Source organism: Mya arenaria, chromosome 16 (genome assembly GCF_026914265.1).
Source record: "Mya arenaria isolate MELC-2E11 chromosome 16, ASM2691426v1".
Classification (NCBI taxonomy): domain Eukaryota; kingdom Metazoa; phylum Mollusca; class Bivalvia; order Myida; family Myidae; genus Mya; species Mya arenaria.
The window spans coordinates 35,913,802-35,935,109 of record NC_069137.1 but is presented as its reverse complement, the minus strand read 5'-3'; the positions used below and the strand labels follow the sequence as shown (position 1 = coordinate 35,935,109).

The 21,308-nt window shown below is 36.5% G+C and overlaps 1 protein-coding gene across 1 annotated transcript in view; it reads right to left on the bottom strand.

Moving 5' to 3' along the window:
• The window catches only part of LOC128221257 (uncharacterized), a 130,944-nt gene that overhangs the window by 49,771 nt on the left and 59,865 nt on the right, over window positions 1–21,308 (bottom strand). Inside the window, exons 7-10 of the mRNA XM_052929797.1 lie at window positions 17,981–18,075; window positions 15,296–15,454; window positions 11,889–14,346; window positions 10,778–10,944 (exon numbers count right to left, since the gene is read on the bottom strand). Of these exons, the coding sequence (XP_052785757.1) occupies window positions 10,778–10,944; window positions 11,889–14,346; window positions 15,296–15,454; window positions 17,981–18,075 (2,879 nt within the window). The remainder of the gene's footprint in view (window positions 1–10,777; window positions 10,945–11,888; window positions 14,347–15,295; window positions 15,455–17,980; window positions 18,076–21,308) is intronic.

The following is a 21,308-nucleotide window of genomic DNA, read 5'->3' as shown; positions in this document are numbered from 1 at the left end:
CTTAAGAGTAAGACTTATTTCCATCAACTGTATCATTATTATAAAATCCACACTCTATCACAGTATCAATATAGGGTCCTTGAGTTTGTAATGTAACTCAAGCCATTCAAACACATTGACAGTGTATATATGCAGTAGTTAAAATGTTGCACACAATTATAAATGTTATATAGCATGTACCAAATGTTTAAATACTGTACACTGCCATTAATTTGTTAGTGCTTTGTTTTATGGTCTCAGATAACTACTTCAAACAGTTTGCCAATTCTATTTCACGCCATGCTACTGCTCAATTAATTAAAACCTCCACTGAATAATTTATAATGTTATCAAACTTTCAAAGAAGTACAATAAATGTATAATTTGTGTACAGATAAAAAAAATATTAGCCTTAATTATAAATGTGTTTTTTTAATTAACAGCTACATGTCAACAAATTACCCAGTTATTTTTCTTTAGCTGTACACAAATCATATGCATTGTTTTGTTTTGATTCCTAAGTCAAATGAGTAAAACATAATAACACATTAAAATAAAAATAAAAAACTAATTCTGCTATCAACATATAATGATTGTGTCCCTTTAAGAGAAGATGTCAAAAATTGGTGAATCAGTGTCTATATATAATCTCACCCCTAGTTTTTTTTCTTCTTTTTTTTTAAAAGTTGAAAAAGCATAACTTGCCAAAATCAAAAATCCCTTTTAAAACTTAGATGAGGTTCTAACAGTAATTCTTCTTTGGCCTTAATAAATGAAAGTTTTAATAATGCATTGTGATGGCATTACAGATATTAGTGAAAGTTTTAATAATGCATTGTGATGGCATTACAGATATTAGTGAAAGTTTTAATAATGCATTGTGATGGCATTACAGATATTAGTGAAAGTTTTAATAATGCATTGTGATGGCATTACAGATATTAGTGAAAGTTTTAATAATGCATTGTGATGGCATTACAGATATTAGTGAAAGTTTTAATAATGCATTGTGATGGCATTACAGATATTAGTGAAAGTTTTAATAATGCATTGTGATGGCATTACAGATATTAGTGAAAGTTTTAATAATGCATTGTGATGGCATTACAGATATTAGTGAAAGTTTTAATAATGCATTGTGATGGCTTTAAAAATGTAAGCAAAATCAAACCTCTCACAAAATGTAAGCAGTTGACATTAAATTATACATTTCCTATATTCCCTTAAGCAATTCAGGAAATTAAAGTCAATTGAAAGTTTGAAATGAAGTGCACAGTGGTAGTATTAAATAAATCAAAATTGACCACAATTAATCATTCAGGACGTTTTCGATCAATATTATAAATGGATGATTAATCTTCAAGAAATAATGTTTTGTTTACAAAGTTTATAAATTATTTTGTTTGTTATTTCACATAAAATTGTATAATAATGTTGTTGTTTTTTGTTACTTTAAATACATGTCAATCAGCTTACTGGTATTCAAATTGTAAAGTTGTGAAAGAAATGTGCTTTTTTTTTTGAATTGCTAACATTTCTCAATTTTTGTTACTTCCATACATGTAAATACCATATATGTTCTATTAAAGGTTTATGCCCTTGCAGATGCACCAGGGGTCTTTTCATGGATCTATTTTCCAATCTTTGCCATTTACAATGGATACCTGAGCCTAAGCCTCGAAAAAAGACAATAAATTCCAATGAAAAGCATTCCTATGGCCACCATTTTAGGGCACCTGCTGCATGACGTCATGCATATTTGGAAAAACCACACCATATTGTAAACAATGTCGCCATTAAATTGCTGAAAGTTTTGTATTGATATATCGAAGCCATGCATTTAGTGGACCATTTTAATAATTTACACAGCCTGGTTATAATGTTTACAGCTATGATGCAGCTGATACTGATTGTAATTTCATGTTTTTGCCTCCAATTTAGTGGACTTTAAAAATTTACTGAAAGGGTAAAATTTATGGTTCTTTTGTAGCGCACTGGTTCCTTAGAAAGAAGCGCGCCCTGCGCCTTTAATAGGACATGTACTGTAAGTTCACTATTATTAAAAAAACATACTATATATTGTTTTGTTTGAAAATAAATATGCTATTTTTTATTTATCTTTAAATTGCAAACATCTGTATACTTAAGAGCTGCACTCTCACAGAATGAACGTTTTGAGAATTTAAAAAAAAAAAATTCTCAGAACAAGCAAATCTTTGTGTAAATGTCTTAAAACCAATGAAACAAGACTGCTGACAAAAGTTCAGATTGCAGTTTTTTATATTTATGTTCGAAAATTAAAGTTTTATGGCTATAAGTGTTACTAACGCTTTAAGACAAACATAGTTTTCGACAGTTTTCCAAACACTTGAGATGTGTTCTATTGTGAGGTATCTTATATGGCTGTTTTGAAGGCATTCAGATACCAAAATCAGCTCATTCTGAGACAAAAACTTGAAAAAACGTCAAGACTGTCAATCTTTGAGAGTGCAGCTTTAAAGGCTACAGCAAATCAAATAATCATTTTCTTATCATTATGGTCTTAATTCATTTTACAGTCTGATTTTATAGAGGCAGTTTATACAAATTAAATTTCTTGGCAAATATGATTATTACATGTTTGATGCATGGCATTTTGAGACGGAAAATACATCCCAGGGGATATTTGACTGCTTGTATAAATATTGATTTCACTGAATGTTTACAGTAATAAAACAGAAACAATTTCCTGGAGCGCATGATAATTGATTTTGAAAACATGCAACAAAATAATGAATAAACAAGCATTTTCAGTGAAAAGATATCCCCCGCCAACGATGGCTTGTTTGTGCTTGATGGCTTGTTTGTGCTTGAAGGTTAAAAAAAATCTCAGAAAGAATAAGATAAGCACATTGGTTTTACTGAGAAACGGCTGCAAACAATGATTTTTTAATAAATCAAGGGCAATAACTCTAAGGAAAATTGACCAATCCAAAAGAAAAATAGACAGGCATCATCACAGTATGTTGGTTCTTATTTATTCCAAGTGTCATGAAATTCTACCAGCTAGTTGCATAGAAAAGGCTGCAAACATGGATCTTTTAATAAATCAAGGGCAAATAACTCATATAGAAATTACACAATCCAAAATATAAATAAACAGGCATCATCGCAGTATGTTGGTTCATATTTATTTCAAGTTTCAAGAATTTCTACCAACTAGTTACTGAGAAATGGCTGTAAATGAGAGTTTTTCAAAAAATCAAGGGCAATAACTCCAAGTACAATTGACCAATCCAAAAACAAATGAACAGGCATCATCCCAGTATAGTAATTCATATTTATTTTAAGTTTCATGAAATTCTGCCAGCTAGACTGAGAAATGGCTGTGAATGTGCATTTTTCAAAAAATCAAGAGTAATAACTTCAAGGACAATTGACCAATCAAATTTTTTTTGGACGGGCATCATTCCAGTGGTTCATATTTATTTTAAGTTTCATGAAATTATACCGGCTAGTTACTGAGAAAACGCAGGTGACGGACGGATGGACGGAAGGAAGGACGGACGGAAGGAAAGATGGACGGACGGACGGACGGACGGACAACGCCATTTCAATATCCCCCTCCCTATTTCATAGGCGGGGGATAATAAAAATTTTAAACATTTATATATGGTCTATGACAATATAAAGATTATTACATCGTTAACTGGATCATTGTTAACTTTTAAAGGTAAACTATTTTACAATGAGCTTACATATTTAAAGTTGCACTGTCACAGATTGAATGTTCTGACAACTTTTTAAAATTTTGTCTTGGAACGAGCCAATTTTTGTGAAAATGAATGGAAACCAGTTATATAAGACTGCTTACAAAAAATTAGATCGCAGATTTTTATATAAAAACTCAAAAATAGATGTTTTATGCATTTTTCTGAAAACGTTAGTAGCGGTTTAAGTCATTAAAACATTCATTTTCGAAAATTAAACTAATTTAACTTAATTTTTGACCTTAAATAAAAAATCTGCAAGACTAAAAATTAAAAAGTTGTCAAAACGGCCAATCAGTGAGAGTGCAGCTTTAAACAATGTTATAATTCGTGCAGCTTTAAACAATGTTATAATTCGTGCAGCTTTAAACAATGTTATAATTCGTGCGGCTTTAAACAATGTTATAATTCGTGCGGCTTTAAACAATGTTATAATTAACTTTAACAAAGTTCTTCATGTGGGCTCATTCGAATAAGTCTGACTGACCAACATGCTCGATCACTCCTACATGTAAATACCCCCCATAATTAAGCTAGCACCAATTATAAATAAGTAAGCTGATATCATCTATGTTTTACGTTTAACTAAGCTATAAGCATCTGTTTTAAGTAAGCTAGCATCATTCTGTTTATAGTTATTTAGAAACTGTAATTAGTAAGCAAACAGCTGTAACAATTGAGCTGCTATCATCATTCTGACCTAACTAGCAGCTATCATCTGTTATATTTTGCTGTTAGCATCTGCAACTGTTAAAAGTAAGCTCACAAGATATTAAGAAAGCTGCTAGCATAATTCTGTTCCAATTTTGGTGCTAGCTAGATCTGTAATAAGTTAGCTGTTAGTGTCTACAATTAGTTGCTAGTATATAAAGGTATAGTAAGCCAGTAACAAGTTAGCTAGCATTTGGAAAATGTCTATCACCAAAGAAGAGATATGTAATTGTATCTGTTTAAATAATACATCAGTTAAAGAGGAGAATACAAATGTTAGCTTTAATTTTCATGTTATGTCAACATTTTTAACATCCAAAATCTTTACGATTTAAAAAACGTTGAATTGATATGCCCCGCCCGATTAGGCAAGTCTGCATTGAAATCATGTGTTGGTGACATATCCCAATCAAACCAAGCACGAATGGAAAGACAGACAGATGGATGGACGTACGGACAACGCCAAAACAATAAACCCCTCCGGAAACCTTCAATTCAACAGGGGATAATGAAATAATTTATGTTTCCATATATTATCATTTGCTCAAAAATAACCACCTTTTAAATGTATAAACATTCTCAAAACATTTTAAAGTGTTAGAAACATGTGTATTCCTCCATGTTAAACTAGCAAACATTGAGACCAACACCTACATGTATTTTACAAAGCGTTCATTACATGAGAAATAATGCGAAAAATGTTCCCTTTACAAAGGTTAAAACACTAAATTTGCTCATGGTGACAGTAGTTAATTAAGCAATAAAAATATATAAAAACAAGAGATGTTTGTCAAACATTATGCCCCCCCTGAGCGCCATGTTGTCAGGATTATATGGACAATTGAATGAAATATGCATGGACCGAAATGACAGCTGATTTGTTGCTGTTTTAAGATTATGATCATTAAAGTGTGAAGATAAAGTGTGTTTTGACCGTCATGACCTTTGACTCTATGAACTCAAAATCCAGAGTCATCAGCTGGTCACCAGAAACCTAAATGTCAAGTTTGAGGGCCATGGGTGCAGGCATTGTCAAGTTATCACAAGACAAGTTTTTTTTCGTTCAAGGTCACTCTGACCTTGACCTTTGACCCGATTACCCCTTAAATCATAAGGGGTCATCTACAAATCAGATGCAACTCCAAGTCAAGTTTGAAGGCCATGGGTTCAGGCATTGTTGAGTTATCACTCGGACAACCTTTTACCATTCAAGATCACTGTGACCTTGACCTTTGGCTCTATGAATCCTAAAATCAATAAGGGTGATCTACTGGTCAGGCTTAACATCCATGTCAAGTTTAATGATCATAGGCTCAGGCATTGTTGAGATATCAGTGGGGGAAGATTTGTTAACTTTTTTGCGTTAAAGGTTACTGTGACATTGACCTTGGCCTGATGACCCCCAAGTCGATAAGGGTCATCTACTGGGCAGGCCCAACCTTCATGTCAAGTTTGATGACCATAAGTCCAAGAATTGTTGAGTTTGCTTTCAAGGTCACTGTGACCTTGACCTTTGACCCCTAAAATCAAAAGGGGTCATCTACTGGTCAGGCCCAACCTCCATGTCAAGTTTGAGGGCCATGGGTGCAGGCATTGTTGAGTTATCACTTGGACAACCTTTTATCATTCAAGGTCACTGTGACCTTGACCTTTGGCCCAATGACCCCTAAAATTAATAGGGACAATCTCCTGGCCAGGCTCAACCTCCATATCAAGTTTGAGGGCCATGGGTGCAGCCATTGTCAAGTTATCACTCAGATAACCTTTTACCATTCCAGGTCACTGTGACCTTGACCTTTGGCCTAATGACCCCTTAAATCAATAGGGACCATCTTCTGGCCAGGCCCAACCTCCAAGTCAATTTTGAGGGCCATGGGTGCAGGCATTGTCAAGTTATCACTCGGACAACTTTTTATCATTCCAGGTCACTGTGACCTTGACCTTTGGCCAGATGACCCCCAAAAACCAATGGGGTCATCTCCTGGTCAGGCCAATTCTCCAAGTCAAGTTTGAGGGCAATGGGTGCAGGCTTTGTTGACTTATCAATCGAACAACCTTTTACCATTCAAGGTCACTGTGACCTTGACCTTTGGCCCAATGACCCCCAAAAACAATAGGGGTCATCTACTGGTCAGGCCCAACCTCCAAGTCAAGTTTGAGGGCCATGGGTTCAGGCATTATTGAGTTATCACTCGAACAACCTTTTACCATTCAAGGTCACTGTGACCTTGACCTTTGACCCATTGAGCCCAAAAAACAATAGGGGTCAGCTACTGGTCAGGCCCAACCTCCAAGTCAAGTTTGAGGGCCATGGGTGCAGGCATTTTCACGTTATCACTCGGACAACCTTTTACCATTCAAGGTCACTGTGACCTTGACCTTTGGCCTGATGACCCCCAAAAACAATAGGGGTCATCTACTGGTCAGGCCCAACCTCCATGTCAAGTTTGAGGGCCATGGGTGCAGGCATTGTTGAGTTATCTCTCGGACAAGCTTTAAAATTATTTTACCATTAAAGGTCACTGTGACCTTGACCTTTGACACAATGACCCCCAAAATCAATAGGGGTCATCTACTGGTCAGGCCCAACCTTCATGTGAAGTTTGATGACCATACGTCCAGGAATTGTTCAGTTATCACTCGGACAAGCTTTGGTCTACCGACGGACCGACATACCGACATGCCTGTGCAAAGCAATATTCCCCTCTTTTTCGAAGGGGGGCATAAAAATGAAATAAAACAAAGCATTGATTAATGTAATTATAGTCTATCTTCAACATGAAAATAATGAAAAATAATTATGTTTAGTCTATTTAGTAATCATTTGGAACAACTAAAGGTACTTTAATAATGAAAGATTCTTATTAATAAGTTAATTTTAATGAAAACTTAGGTCATCCTTAAACATTGTTGTTGTTTCTGCAGGAGCCCCACCAAATCACCAAAAATGCCCTATGCCTAATATATTTTATAATTTTTACCCATGAAGTACACATATAAGATTTACGTATTCCGTAGTAACCTTGTGTGTGGTCATCACTCCGCTCAATTTTAGCCAACCTATACAGTGTGTGTATAATATGTGATAAATTACATCATAGATGCTACATTGGAAGGCAAAAGTTTGCTTCGAATGAAGACTTCAAAAAACAAACTACCATTTCAAATGAAACAAAGGGCAGTCTATGCGGCTTAAAAAGTACCGCCTTCATTTTAATGATTGTGTTTGATTTGAGTTTCCTCAAACACTTTCACAAACCTGTTTCCAAAATAATGTATTGACAGTGCTTCATCATGCGGAGGTTTTGTGAAAAGGTTTGTCAAAGTGTTTTAAGAAACTCAACTCTCAATCAAACTCTGGTAAAAGACAGAAGCCGGGGCACTGTAAGCAGCCTAGAATGCACTATGTAAAATAGTTATCTTTGTTTGAAGTCTTCATTTGAAGCAAAATATTGAGTTCTGACGAAGCATTTAAGGCTCAATTTATCACGTGGTATACACACACTGCTTACCACTACAACAGTCTGGGTCTGAGTCTGAGTCTTGGTCAGAGTCTGGGTCAGAGTCTTGGTCTGAGTCTTGGTCTGGGTCAGAGTCTGGGTCAGATTCTGAGTCTGGGTCTGGGTCAGTCTTGGTCTGAGTCTGGGTCTGAGTCTTTGTCTGGGTCAGAGTCTTGGTCTGAGTCTGGGTCTGAGTCTTGGTCTGGGTCAGAGTCTTGGTCTGAGTCTGGGTCTGAGTCTTGGTCTGAGTCTTGGTCTGGGTCAGAGTCTTGGTCTGAGTCTGGGTCTGAGTCTTGGTCTGGGTCAGAGTCTTGGTCTGGGTCTGAGTCTTGGTCTGAGTCTGGGTCAGAGTCTGGGTCAGAGTCTGAGTCTGGGTCAGATTCTGAGTCTGAGTCTTGGTCTGAGTATTGGTCTGGGTCAGAGTCTGGGTCAGATTCTGAGTCTTGGTCTGAGTCTGGGTCAGATTCTGAGTCTGAGTCAGAGTCTGGGTCTGAGTCTTGGTCAGATACTGGGTCTGAGTCTTGGTCTGAATCTGAGTCTGGGTCTTGCCATTGATAACAGTGAACACAAATGCCTAGCTGTTCTTTTTTAAGTCCAAAAGTGGACTATTAAATCCAGAGTTATTGTCCTTGCTACAGATGTGTGCAGTGTAACTGGTAACATGTATACCAAGTTTCTTTTGAATATCTTAAATTTGTCAAGGTAATGACCATACCTCAACATTTTTTCTTCAAAAAAGAGACATTTGAATCAATCTAAAACACATATCTTTAAGGATAACCTGATGGAAAATCTGTTACATTCTCTAGCTTCTAAATGAGAGCTTTCTCACAGAAAATCCATGTATAGTTTTTATATCAGAAAATCGTTAGTCGAGAACTTCTTTTGGCATATTGACACTTTTAAGTGCAACCACAAATGACGTTTTGATCACTCACACAAACACATACACATCTGTTAATGGTTGTTGGTTGAAATACTTTATTTTAGCTTGAATGTGCAGACAGCTGTGAGCTAATGAGAATCACTCTTGAGTCTGTTTCCTGGGCATAAAACCAGTACTGTGACTTATTTTAGAGGCCATGAGAAAGTGCCTTTGAGTGAATTGAACCCACAACCCTTTGGGTGAGAGGTGGACACCTATACCACTAAACCACTCTCACCCTGGTAGGGATCGAGCCCACAATCTCTTGGAGGAGAGGCAGACACCTATAACACTAGGCCACTCTCACCCTGGTAGGGATCGAACCCACAACCACTTTGAGGAGAGGCGGTACCTATACCACTAGACCACTCTCACCCTGGTAGGGATCGAACCCACAACCACTTTGAGGAGAGGCGGCACCTATACCACTAGACCACTCTCACCCTGGTAGGGATCGAACCCACAACCTCTTGGAGGAGAGGCGGACACCTATACCACTAGACCACTCTCACCCTGGAAGGGATCGAGTCCATAACCTCTTGGAGGAGAGGCGGAAACCTATACCACTAGACCACTCTCACCCTGGAAGGGATCGAGCCCACAGCCTCTTGGAGGAGAGGCAAACACCTATACCACTAGACCACTCTCACCCTGGCAGGGATCGAGCCCACAACCTCTTGGAGGAGAGGCGGACACCTATACCACTAGACCACTCTCATTCTGGAAGGGATCGAGCCCATAACCTCTTGGAGGAGAGGCGGACACCTATTCCACTAAACCACTCTCACCCTGGTAGGGATAGAACCCACAACCTCTTGGAGGAGAGGCGGATACCATTACCACTGGACCTGACTCTCACTCTTTTAGGGATTGAACCCACAACTCCATGGGTGAGAGGCGAACATCTATACCACTAGACCACCAAGTCTACCCTCTTCTTGTTATTTTGGTGTGGTTTTTTTATTATACGTTCATTCGTAAATTGATCATTTAAAAATTGTGATTAAAATCTATTTGGAAAAAAAAAATGTAAATGCTATCAAAGGGCTGATTGGTCAATAATAACTTTTTTTATCCAATGAAAATGTACAAAATATTCATTTCTCAAAAATCCTTAAAAGAATATGTCAATATGCCAAAACTAGTTGTTAAAATACCAGAAACAGAAAACAGAATGAATGTGAGTGCAAAGTCACTCAAAACTGAAACACATTTATACCTTTATATGTACATGAGATGATGAAATTCTGTTTATGAATTCTGTAAACAAAAATATAATATCAAACTGAAATAAACAACAACTAAATCAACAACAGGCAAATAAAACATGTCGAAATGAATGTTAAACATGATGTATGCAAATGAAAGCTCCCCAAAAAGCATCATGCAAAAATAACATGCACTTGTATACTATATCAAATTGATCTATTCATTGAAAGAAAAATACTGCTAAGAATATATCATTCTGAGGACCATTCCCAATTTTCTACAATGTGGAATGTACAGTTGCCTCCCCTGATCAATACAGTAAACTATTCCATAATAAACCATGGACCAACCCTTTTAAAATATAAACAGTGATGACATGACGAAATCTAGTTAATATCTGCTCCCTTTCATCTTACAATAATTTTGTCCAAATAAAATCAAGGACAAGTCCACATAGACTTAGAGATAAATTATGTACAAGCACTCTTACATGTACATAAATCTGTCGATAGTAACATGATCAATTTCCCTTATGAAACTATTAAACTGTTCCACTTTTTAAAATGGACTGGTCCTTCTAAAATGCATTGGTGTGACAACAACTTCAAATTATCAGTAAACTTACCACCCCTCCCTTACCACCTAAACTATTCCACTTTACAAAACAGACCAGTCCATTTAAATTTCTTAGGGTAGACACCTACCTCTTTATCAGCATCGGTCTCTATCGACTTTGAGAAACCAGATGCATCCGATGATGATATCATGTTGAGGCTCCCATGGAGAGGATCCATGTTTGGCAAATAATCGGTCTCAATCGATAAATCTTGGCAGAGTTTCGATGCAATGTGTCCGTGGCTTGCACCGTGAGCTAAAGAATATAGATAATAAGATTTAAGGTATCTGATATTCACTTAAGTGAACTTAAGATGCCTGGAAGCCACTTCAATAAAGATCTTAATAAATTCTTATCTTAAGAATTGAAATTTTCTCAGTGTCATAGTTTTTGATACATATTTGTGTGAATTAAACTTTAGACATCATTAAATTAAAATTCGTCCATTGTACAAGGGTAGCAATTTTTTTCATTTTTTTTCAGGTTTCCCGAACTCCTTTAATTATTTCTGCTTGACAAAAACAATTTCATTGAATTTTTTAATGCAACCGACGATTTTTCATTTATTCTTCTCTAATTTTGACTACATCTTTTCGGATGTTTTCTTGCTCACCAAAGTGTGACATTATGACATTCAGACATAACCTTACCTAAAACTACCTTCTTTTTTTTAACTCCTAAGCTACTTACCCTATTTATTAAATAAAATATTGGTGGGGAATGGCAGCCAAATTGAACCAAAAATATTTTAGCCTTATATACTTTTTTCAATTGAAGAATAATCTTTCTAGACTCTCGCTCTAACTGCCAAAATATAAGTGTTATTTTTTATTGATTACACAGTACACAAAACTTTAAAAAGAGAGACTAAATTGCAAACCCATGTCCTTTAGATCCATAGTTGGCGCCTTTTCCACTCGGCCATAGTAGAAATATATTCAAGCAAAATAAGTATTATATAAAATATAAACACAATTTTAAATTTGTCAACATTTGAATGTATATTGTTATTGATTTGAAAAATTGATGTGGGTTGTCTGAAGATGCTTTAAACATCTTTCTCTTTTATGTTGGCATTTTTTTGCAAAAAGGTAACTCAGGGTAGGATTTTGCAAGGATTTATTCAACTGTAATAAAAAAGAAGTTAATTCCTTAATATAAACAAATGAACTCAGCCCCTTTAATAAGCATGTAAATACCTTGCTGTGGTGAGTCACTTGAATCAATCCCAGAATCCCCTGAAACCTGCTTTGTCCAATCAGAAGTCTCCATTTTCAAAATCTCCATGGCAACCCCAATAGCCATTTTGGGATTGGTCATATTTGGAAATGTCTCCAAAGTTGTTCCAATAATTTCCTTGGAGACGCTATTGGCAACAGCTTCTGCTGCTTCTTGGTTTGCTTGTGTTAACATTTTGTCTAAAAGAACACTATTGTCATTTTCAGGACTTTCTAATCCAAATATGTCTTCCAAATCACTTCTTTGAACTGAATTTGCGGGGTTTTCACCCATATTCAAGAATGGATTCAAATTTGTAGACTGCGTCAGGTTTTCACCATCCACTGGACCAAAAATATCTAACAAATCTTGTGAACCAGTCTGGACATTCTGGTTCCCATCATGAAAGTCATCTGACACAGAAGTTTCAAAGGGATTGGTTCCCTTCTCTAAATCTTCATCAGATTTGGATTTCAATTCATTTAATTTATCAATTAGTTCTGGATCAGTCAAAGAATTCCTTTGTTTCATGAACTCTTCACCATTTCTTTCAACAAACGTATTTACTGGAGTAAATGGAACGTGATCAAGCGAATCAATTTGTTCTAAATCCTTTTCATCATCGATGACGATAAATGGATTTATAACCTTAGCATCGTTGAATCCAGCACTTGACATAAGAACGTCACCATCAGTGAAATCTCCAAATGGATTCCCAGGTTTATTAGTTTTCAGCTGTTCGAAATCAAGTTCAGTCGATTCGGATTGGTCTTGGTCTAACAGATCTCCCAGAGAATCACGCTTTTTCTGTACCTTTTCCAACATACTTGAATTATTCAAACTTGGTAAACTCCTATCACGCGTAAGCCCCTCCAGATCATCTCGGAAACTATTCTGTGGCGTATACGGTGTACTAGATCCGTCACTAAGTTCCTGATTTTCAAGATTTAAAGCGTTAAGCACCTGACCTACTGAAGCTCTTTTTTTGTTAATCCTTTGAACCATTTCCGCACTATTAAAACTTGGCAAGTCGTGATCAAACTGAGACAAATCTTCAAATCCACGATCCATAACGCTATTAGGTGGAACAGGACCAGACTCGGATACTGTTCGCGAATGGTATTCAGAACTTAGCTCAAATGGTGTACTAATTCCCGAATTCACAAAGGGACTATTTTCACCAGAGTTAAACTGGTCAGGTGTAGAGACCTTGTCAAAAAATTCTGATTCATCAAGCTCAGCTAAATTGTCTGCTTGCGAATGTGCATCACATTCAACAATAAGACTGACAGATTTAACTGTTGGAGGGTGCCCACTTACTGTTAACGTACTAACGCCTAAAAGATCTTCTTGACTTTCACTCTCGCTCTTGTCGTCATTTTCAGCATTAAAACTATCAAAAATAAAATTTGTTTTAGCGGTATCACTAAATTGACTTGCCGAATCTATCTTCACAAATTCGGAAGCATTTGTGTTGAAGTCTAGTGGATTTTGCTCGTTCTGAATGTTTGTATTTGTATCACTCCATAAATCGATTGGAGAGTAATTTTGGTTGTTTGGATCGTCATTGATCAGGTTTAAATTTTGAGCACTTGACAGCGAGGTAGAAACATTTTCATTTGTAGACTCAACATTGAAGAATGGATTTTTCTTTTCTTCATTTCCTTCATTTTCTTTGGGTTCCAAACTCTTCTCTAGGTCACATTCCTCACTTTGGGGCAATTGATCTTTCTTTGGTTCCATTTCACTTTTCTCTACTTTAAAAGATTTTGGACTATCACTTACATTTGCATTAAACGAGTCCACAGAACTAAACGGATCAACTAACTCGCTATCTGACAACACAAAGTCCAACAGGTTACTTGAATTTGCAGACGACAAAAAATTATTTGATGTGTTATCCTTCCCAGAGACAACTTCCCCAGTTCGAGACTGGTTTACATTTGTATATGCCTTACTTTTCACATTTGAGACCGAAAATGGTGGGGTAACTTCGGACGTTTCACCCAGTTTTATCATTGTCACATGACCGGTTGCAGTTTCCGACTTTTCACCAAAATTATCCATTGTCAAATCACCAGTGTGTTCTGGACTGGACTCTTCGAAGCTAGGACCCTTACTTTCCTCACTACTTGTAGAGAAATTCAAATCAAACACCACGCCTTTTGTTTTTGTTGCAGTATTGTTAGACATTGAATCACTCATTTCCAAATGGCTAAACCCTTCTGTAGTCATGGCTACGGACGTTTGAGTCACAAATTCCTTGCTCGAGACATCTGGAGTGAGATCACCATGTAAGAATGATTTCAAAATCGGCATGACCTGTTTACGCGAGGCTGTGACATTGGTCTGGTTGAAAACTGAGAGATCGGGAAATGGCGGGGTCAAAAGTTCAAGTTCTAGATCAACATCGGGGGCGTTATCCAAAGTGTCAGAAATCTGAAGAAGTAAAAAAACACGCATAAAAATAACAATATTTCTGATAAAATTTAATCTTCTGCTACTTTCTCTTTGCAGTAAGATCTTGGTAATCTAACAAATGCTCGTTCAATAGTAAAACATGGAGAATAGATATTTGTTTCAGTCTAAGTTTGCAATAAATTTCACCGAATGAGCACCAAAACCTATATTTCCTGAGTGAAATCTTTACATGATTTGATGTTTACAACGTAAAATATCTAGCGGTCTTACACTGGAACAACAATTTTTCTTTTCATCATATGCCTAAAGAAATATAAAAATACATTTAAATTAGTAGTTTTAAGAAATGCCAACGTTAAGACATAAATTCTGAAATGACGTCGTTAAAATCGTGTCAAAGCCTTGTGCATCTTGAAGTTTGATTTGGATGTGAGAACAATTACTTTAATTTCACTGATAAACCTCTATAAACCACTGGAAATCATATAATAAATAAAATCAACTTCCATTCTAGACAATACCTCAACTTATTCCTTTAAGCGTTATACAACCAACTTTTTGGGTCAAAGCAATCAGACTTTTCAAACATTGTTGCAATACACAGCACAAGTATTTTGACATTTATGACACTACCTTAATAATAATTTTTCTTAAACTTTGCCTTTTACTGTGTTGTCGTTTTTTTATTAAAAAGGGACATAAAAAGGGACATAACTCAACAATTATTTAGCTCAGAGTTATCATCTTCCCATAAATATGCATATTATCTTTGAAAACATGTGTACAAATTAAGTTTCATTTGAATATCTTAAACAGTTTTTGAGTATGACTTAATGGTTAAATAATTGCGTGAAGACAACACACAAGGCTATCAAAATACTCTAACTTTTTTTCTTCGAAACTATCTTAAATGAATAACAGGCAGCTAGAATCAGTCAACCATAAAATACTTATGAAATGCACGTACCTGATCCCTAAAGATCCTATTCTTAGAGTACACAGCAATTTGACGACTGGGCACGTCATTTTCGTCATTTACCAGCGTCATAATGACAACAACCTCGGCCCCCTGTTGTTCACAGAACTTGTCCACGTCGTCATGGAAACCAGGCCTTGACAAGAGTTCCTGGGGATACGACATATATGTTTTTAATCATTTGTGCTTCTGAACCAAATTTCTCGAACAATCTTTTGGTAACCTTGTAATGGGTTCAAGCTAGGCGTTTGATATAATTCTTGTAATATTTGTGTTTTGAGACTTTAAAAGAAAATTGTTTCTAGAAATAAACATTATGAAGTATTCATTTTTTTATAAAATGATGTTAAAGTTAAGGTTTCGCTAAATGACATATTAAAATTATTTAGCATGTTAAAGGCTTAAGATTATTTGAGAAATAAGGTCATGTACACTGTTATAATTTTGCAAGGGCAAAATTATCGCGACGAAAGGGCAAAAATATCATGATAAATTCGTTAATCTTTCAGGACTGGCTGCAATTTTTCGATTCATCTTAACTCTTTAATAGCAAGATCGAGCTGAGCTCACAATTTTTTTTTAATAATTTGTGTAATACTCTCATTTTAGAGGCCATTATATAAATATAATATGGCAGCATGTGTGACATTGATATTGTCAACACGAGAGCAGAATGTCACCATAGGCGTAAGTCTGTCGTCAAATTTCTGTCATCCGATGTTTTTGTGTAAACATTGATTAGTGATGTCATTGCTGTTTGTGTATAAGGGAGGCAATCACGTCATGATTTAGTTAAAGAAATTGAAGCAGTTATTTGCCCTTATATGACATTCAAAATATCACTGCGGTCACATGGCCCGACAGTGAATTTTCGCTTGGTCACGTGTCAAAAAGGTTGAAAATGTTTCTGATAGTCAAAATATCTCTTTTTCGGGTAATGGGATTTTACCATAGTAGACAAAAATGAGGTATAATAATATTTAATGATAATATCAAATATTATTTTGTAAAAATGAGTTTAAGTAAGTTATTTTGCTTAATAAAATAAGATACTTAATTAAAGCTTCTTACCCTGAAATCTTAAGTGTAACAAGCTTAAGTATCTGATTTCATTTTGCTCAATTACCAATTTTAGGTTATTTATACAAAATAAAAAATTGTTTATCATGTTTAAGATACATAATTTTTTCTTAAAAGTTCTCGGAACACTTCAAAATGAGACCATAACACGAATTATATCAAAACAAAAAAGCATGCTTAGGTTGGTCCTGCTATAAAGGACTAAGATTGTTTGAGAAAATTGGAGCCCGGTCTTTAATTTAAAATAAAAATAAATAAAGAAAAATTAAGCATTCATTTTTAATATTTTAAAGTTATCATTTACTTTATGTTTATTGTATAAACAATTTCTACACAGATTGACTTTAGATTTAACCAAAGATTGCAAAGATAAAATTTTCTTAACCTCAGGCCTGAGTACATAAAATAATAAACATAATAACAATCTTATTTTCTGTCATCTTTTACTTAATCAAGAAGTTTCCTGTGCAAAGACATCTGTTTTTCCTGCGGCCTTTAGCGTAAAATGTAATTATCTTGTCTCCTTTCGGTAACCTTGTGCTAATTTCAGAAGATTATTTTCCAGATATTTTGCGTATTAGTTGCCATGGTAACCATGGCCTTATAGCTTCCATCTATTTCTTGAGTAAATTGTGTGTCATCATAATATGTTCCAAAGAATATTAGTTTAAAATTCTGTTTTGTTGTCTTCATACTTTATAAATATCATAAACCTATAATCAGGACAGGAAAACGGCTGGAAAACATACAGACAAGCAAAAAAGCTGGTTAATAGATAAGTGCAGTCGGTAACTCACTTGCTTCTCACCTTTAAACTAACCTGCATTCAATTCTTGCTAACCTGCATTTGATTCTTGCTAACCTGCATTCAATTCCAACTAACCCACATTCGATTCTAGATAAATCTCATTCGATTCTAGCTTAACATCATTCGATTCTAGCTAATCTGCATTTCATTCCAGCTAACCCGCACTCGATTCTAGGTAACCTGCATTAAATTCTAGCTAAACCACATTCAATTTGAGCTAACCTACATTCTATTCTGGCTAAACCACATTCTATTTTTTTCTAGCCAACATTTGATTCTAGCTAACCCATGTTCGATTCTAGCAAACCTGCATTTGATTGAAGCTAACCTAAATTAGATTCTAACTAACCCACTTTAGATTTTAACCCACATTGGTTTCTAGCTTATCCACATTTAATTCTAGCTAGCCCACATTGAATTCAAGCTAACCGACATTTCATTCTAGCTAACCCACATTTCATTCTAGCTTACCCACATTTCATTCAAGCTAACCAACATTTCATTCTAGCTAACTAACCCACATTTCGTTCTAGCTAACCCACATTTCATTCTAGCTTAAACCCTAATTCAATTCTAGCTAACCAACATTCAATTACAGCTAAGATTCTTGGAATGTGTGAGTTTTGTTGGTGGTCACCAAGCTGGACCAGTGGCTCCTGAACCAGACTACACTGAAGCACAACCTCTTGCCAGTGTGAGTAATTCATATTATGTTGTAATAATTCACAGTTGTTCTCAATCATTGAGATATAAAAGACTTTGGTTCCATGAAAAAAGGTAAAATATACCTGCATATCCATAGTGACAGAAGACATGGCGATGTTCATAGTCGCGCCTGTCACCATCTTCAGGTCCTTTTCTAAGATCTCCATGTTTAACAGTCCTGCAAATAGAAAAAGGGTTTCTATGGTAACAAAGGCATAGAAATGGTTACAGAGGACATGTTTCTATGGTAACAAAGGCATAAAAATGGTTACAGAGGACATGTTTCTATGGTAACAAAGGCATAAAAATGGTTACAGAGGACATGTTTCTATGGTAACAAAGGCATAAAAATGGTTACAGAGGACAAGGCAATTGTTCATCATAGGTTCATCCTTGATTATTTTCAGGTCTTTTTCCAAAATCTCCATGATAAATAGTCCTGAAAATAGAAAAAAACGGTTTCTATGGAAACAAAAAAAACAACATGGCTATTCTTTATCATAGATTCATCCTTGACCATTATGAAGTTCTCCATGTTTAATAGTCCTGCAAATAGAGAGTAAAAGGTTTCTATGCATGGAAACAAAATTATGAATATTATTTTAAAAGGCATGCCCTTTGTCTTTTCTTTTCCAAAATCTCCATGTTTAGAAGTTTAGACAACGCTACGACACAAAAAGTAAAAAAGTTGGATTACTATCCTCAAAGATCTGGAATGTCATATAATTGTCTGAACGCAGTCGTGTATGTTCGTAATGGTATCCTATGGGAATAGTCTGGAGTCAGGTCGGCCAAGCAATCCTGACAGTTACGTGCATCCCCTAACATTTGGTAAACTCAGTAGATTTGTCTAGTCGGACTACAACCGTGACTTTGTCTGGACAGATTCTGCTGTATGACGCACCAAAATCGTAACAATGTCTTGTGTTGCCAGGATGGTGTCCTGTTTAACAGGCATAATCTGGAGAAATATTTGAATGAGAAGCTGCTGTTGCACGAACCCTTTCAAGGACGAGACTTATAATCACATGAAATAATTTTCTGACGCATGCCTCCCTCAGCGTTGGTTCACTACCTGATCATATCGGAGAATCTGGATGCTGTCGGGACAGATGTCGGGACAGATGTCGGGACAGAGTCGGTCATTTTTTACCATGCAAAAGGTACAAATCTGATCAGAATCAAATTGAGAACAGGATAATCGGGATGAATTCAGTTAAAACAATCAGGTGCTTTCTCAACAATATCTGATTTAATTGTCGTGATCAAATCAATATTTAAATAAAAATCAATTTCCAGCTACAAATTACAGAGGTTCTTGATAAGACTTTTGACAAATCAGAAATGGTCTCATCAAGGACGGCCATAAACATCGTCAATGTGTGACTGAGGCTTCAGACCTAATGGCTCTTCTGTCTTATTCAACATATTGTCAAATTCAGAAAAGAAACCTTTTGAGCAGAATTGGCGGATAGAATAAATTTCTCCCACCTCAGATAGGTAGATCCAAAATATTTAACCATGCTTGAAATTGTTATCCTGCCCACGGGCAAAGATAAAATAAGTACCCTTATGGAACTCCTTTTTAATGGTTGTCACATTGTGTAATTACCTCCCTTGTTGAAGAATGTCATCTGTAGCATCATAGAAGCCTTGTCTTGTGGCAATATTTAGAATGCTAATTCATTATTTCTCGCTTCAAATGTCACCATAAGAAAGTGTTTCCACACCTTTCAAGAAATAATGCTTCACTCTCCTATTTAAAGACCAATTCATACATGCCATATCCCCCGGCGGGAGGAAAAATCCCCCAGAATTTCGATCCATCCCCCGGCGGGAGGTAAAAATCCCCCGGAATTTCGATCCATCCCCGGTCTCCCGGCGGGAGGTAAAAATCCCCCGGAATTTCGATCCATCCCCCGGTCTCCCGGCGGGAGGTAAAAATCCCCTGGAATTTCGATCCATTCCCCCGGTCTCCCGGCGGGAGGTAAAAATCCCCTGGAATTCCGATCCATCCCCCGGTCTCCCGGCGGCAGGTAAAAATCCCCCGGAATTCCGATCCATCCCCCGGTCTCCCGGCGGGAGGTAAAAATCCCCCGGAATTCCGATCCATCCCCCGGTCTCCCGGCGGGAGGTAAATATCCCCCGGAATTCCGATCCATCCCCCGGTCTCCCGGCGGGAGGTAAAAATCCCCCGGAATTTCGATCTAACCCCCGGGCTCCCGGCGGGAGGTAAAAATCCCCCGGAATTCCGATCCATACCCCGGTCTCCCGGCGGGAGGTAAAAATCCCCCGGAATTTCAATCCATCCCCCGGTATCCCAGCGGGAGGTAAAAATCCCCCGGAATTTCGATCCATCCCCCGGTCTCCCAGCGGGAGGTAAAAATCCCCCGGAATTTCGATCCATCCCCGGTCTCCCGGCGGGAGGAAAAAATCCCCCGGAATTTCGATCCATCCCCCGGTCTCCCGGCGGGAGGTAAAAATCCCCCTGAATACTACCAAAATCCCCCTAAATTTCAGCCTTTCTGAAAAAATCCCCCTGAATGGTCACAAGAAAATATGGCATGTATGCCAATTTGACTATTAACATAATCTGAATCTGACTGCGCGCATATCCATGACAACCACGAATTATCACATATCCATACGCACTTATTTTTACTTTGCACAAAAGAATTCCAGCAAAAAATACATTTTTACTTAATTTTGTTTAACTGAGGTAGGAGAAAAGCATCTACCATAGCCGCTCCTGTAAGATAGGTTCATCCCAACCCTCGCGCAGGTTGTTTTGCGGAAACTTGGTAAACCTTGTTTCCGCAAAACACCCTACGCTCGGGTCTCAATGAACCTTGATGAACCTATCATGCACTCTCTGCCATGGGAGATATCCTTGGATCAAAATCCTTAAATATGACCAAAATTGTCTTTGACCAAAATTGTCAGATTCAATAAAGTATCGATTGACCAAAATTGTCTTTCACCAAAATTGTTCGACTCAACAAAGAATTCTTCGACCAAAATTGTAGTTCACCAAAATTGTTGGATTCAACAAAATATCTTTCAACCAAGTCAAACACACACTCATGCACCGCTTCAAATCATGTCTATGAATAATTGACGAAGTATAAATAGCTAAAAGTAGTTTGAATTCATTTTTACTCTCCCTTGTTCTTAATAGTTTATCTTTGTTTACAGACATCTAGAAGCTGATAGACACTAATGGCATCCATTAACAGTAGACTGTTTAAATATTTCAAGGTCCTTTTTTCGCAATTGTTGAGTGATGCTATCAAATAGATTAATGTCTTGAAATTAATTTCATTTTTTTTTTATTTGTCTGCTAAAAGTAGACAATATCAATTCCTCATGAAAATAAAACAAACTACAGCTAAATGGTTGTTTTGGGAAACA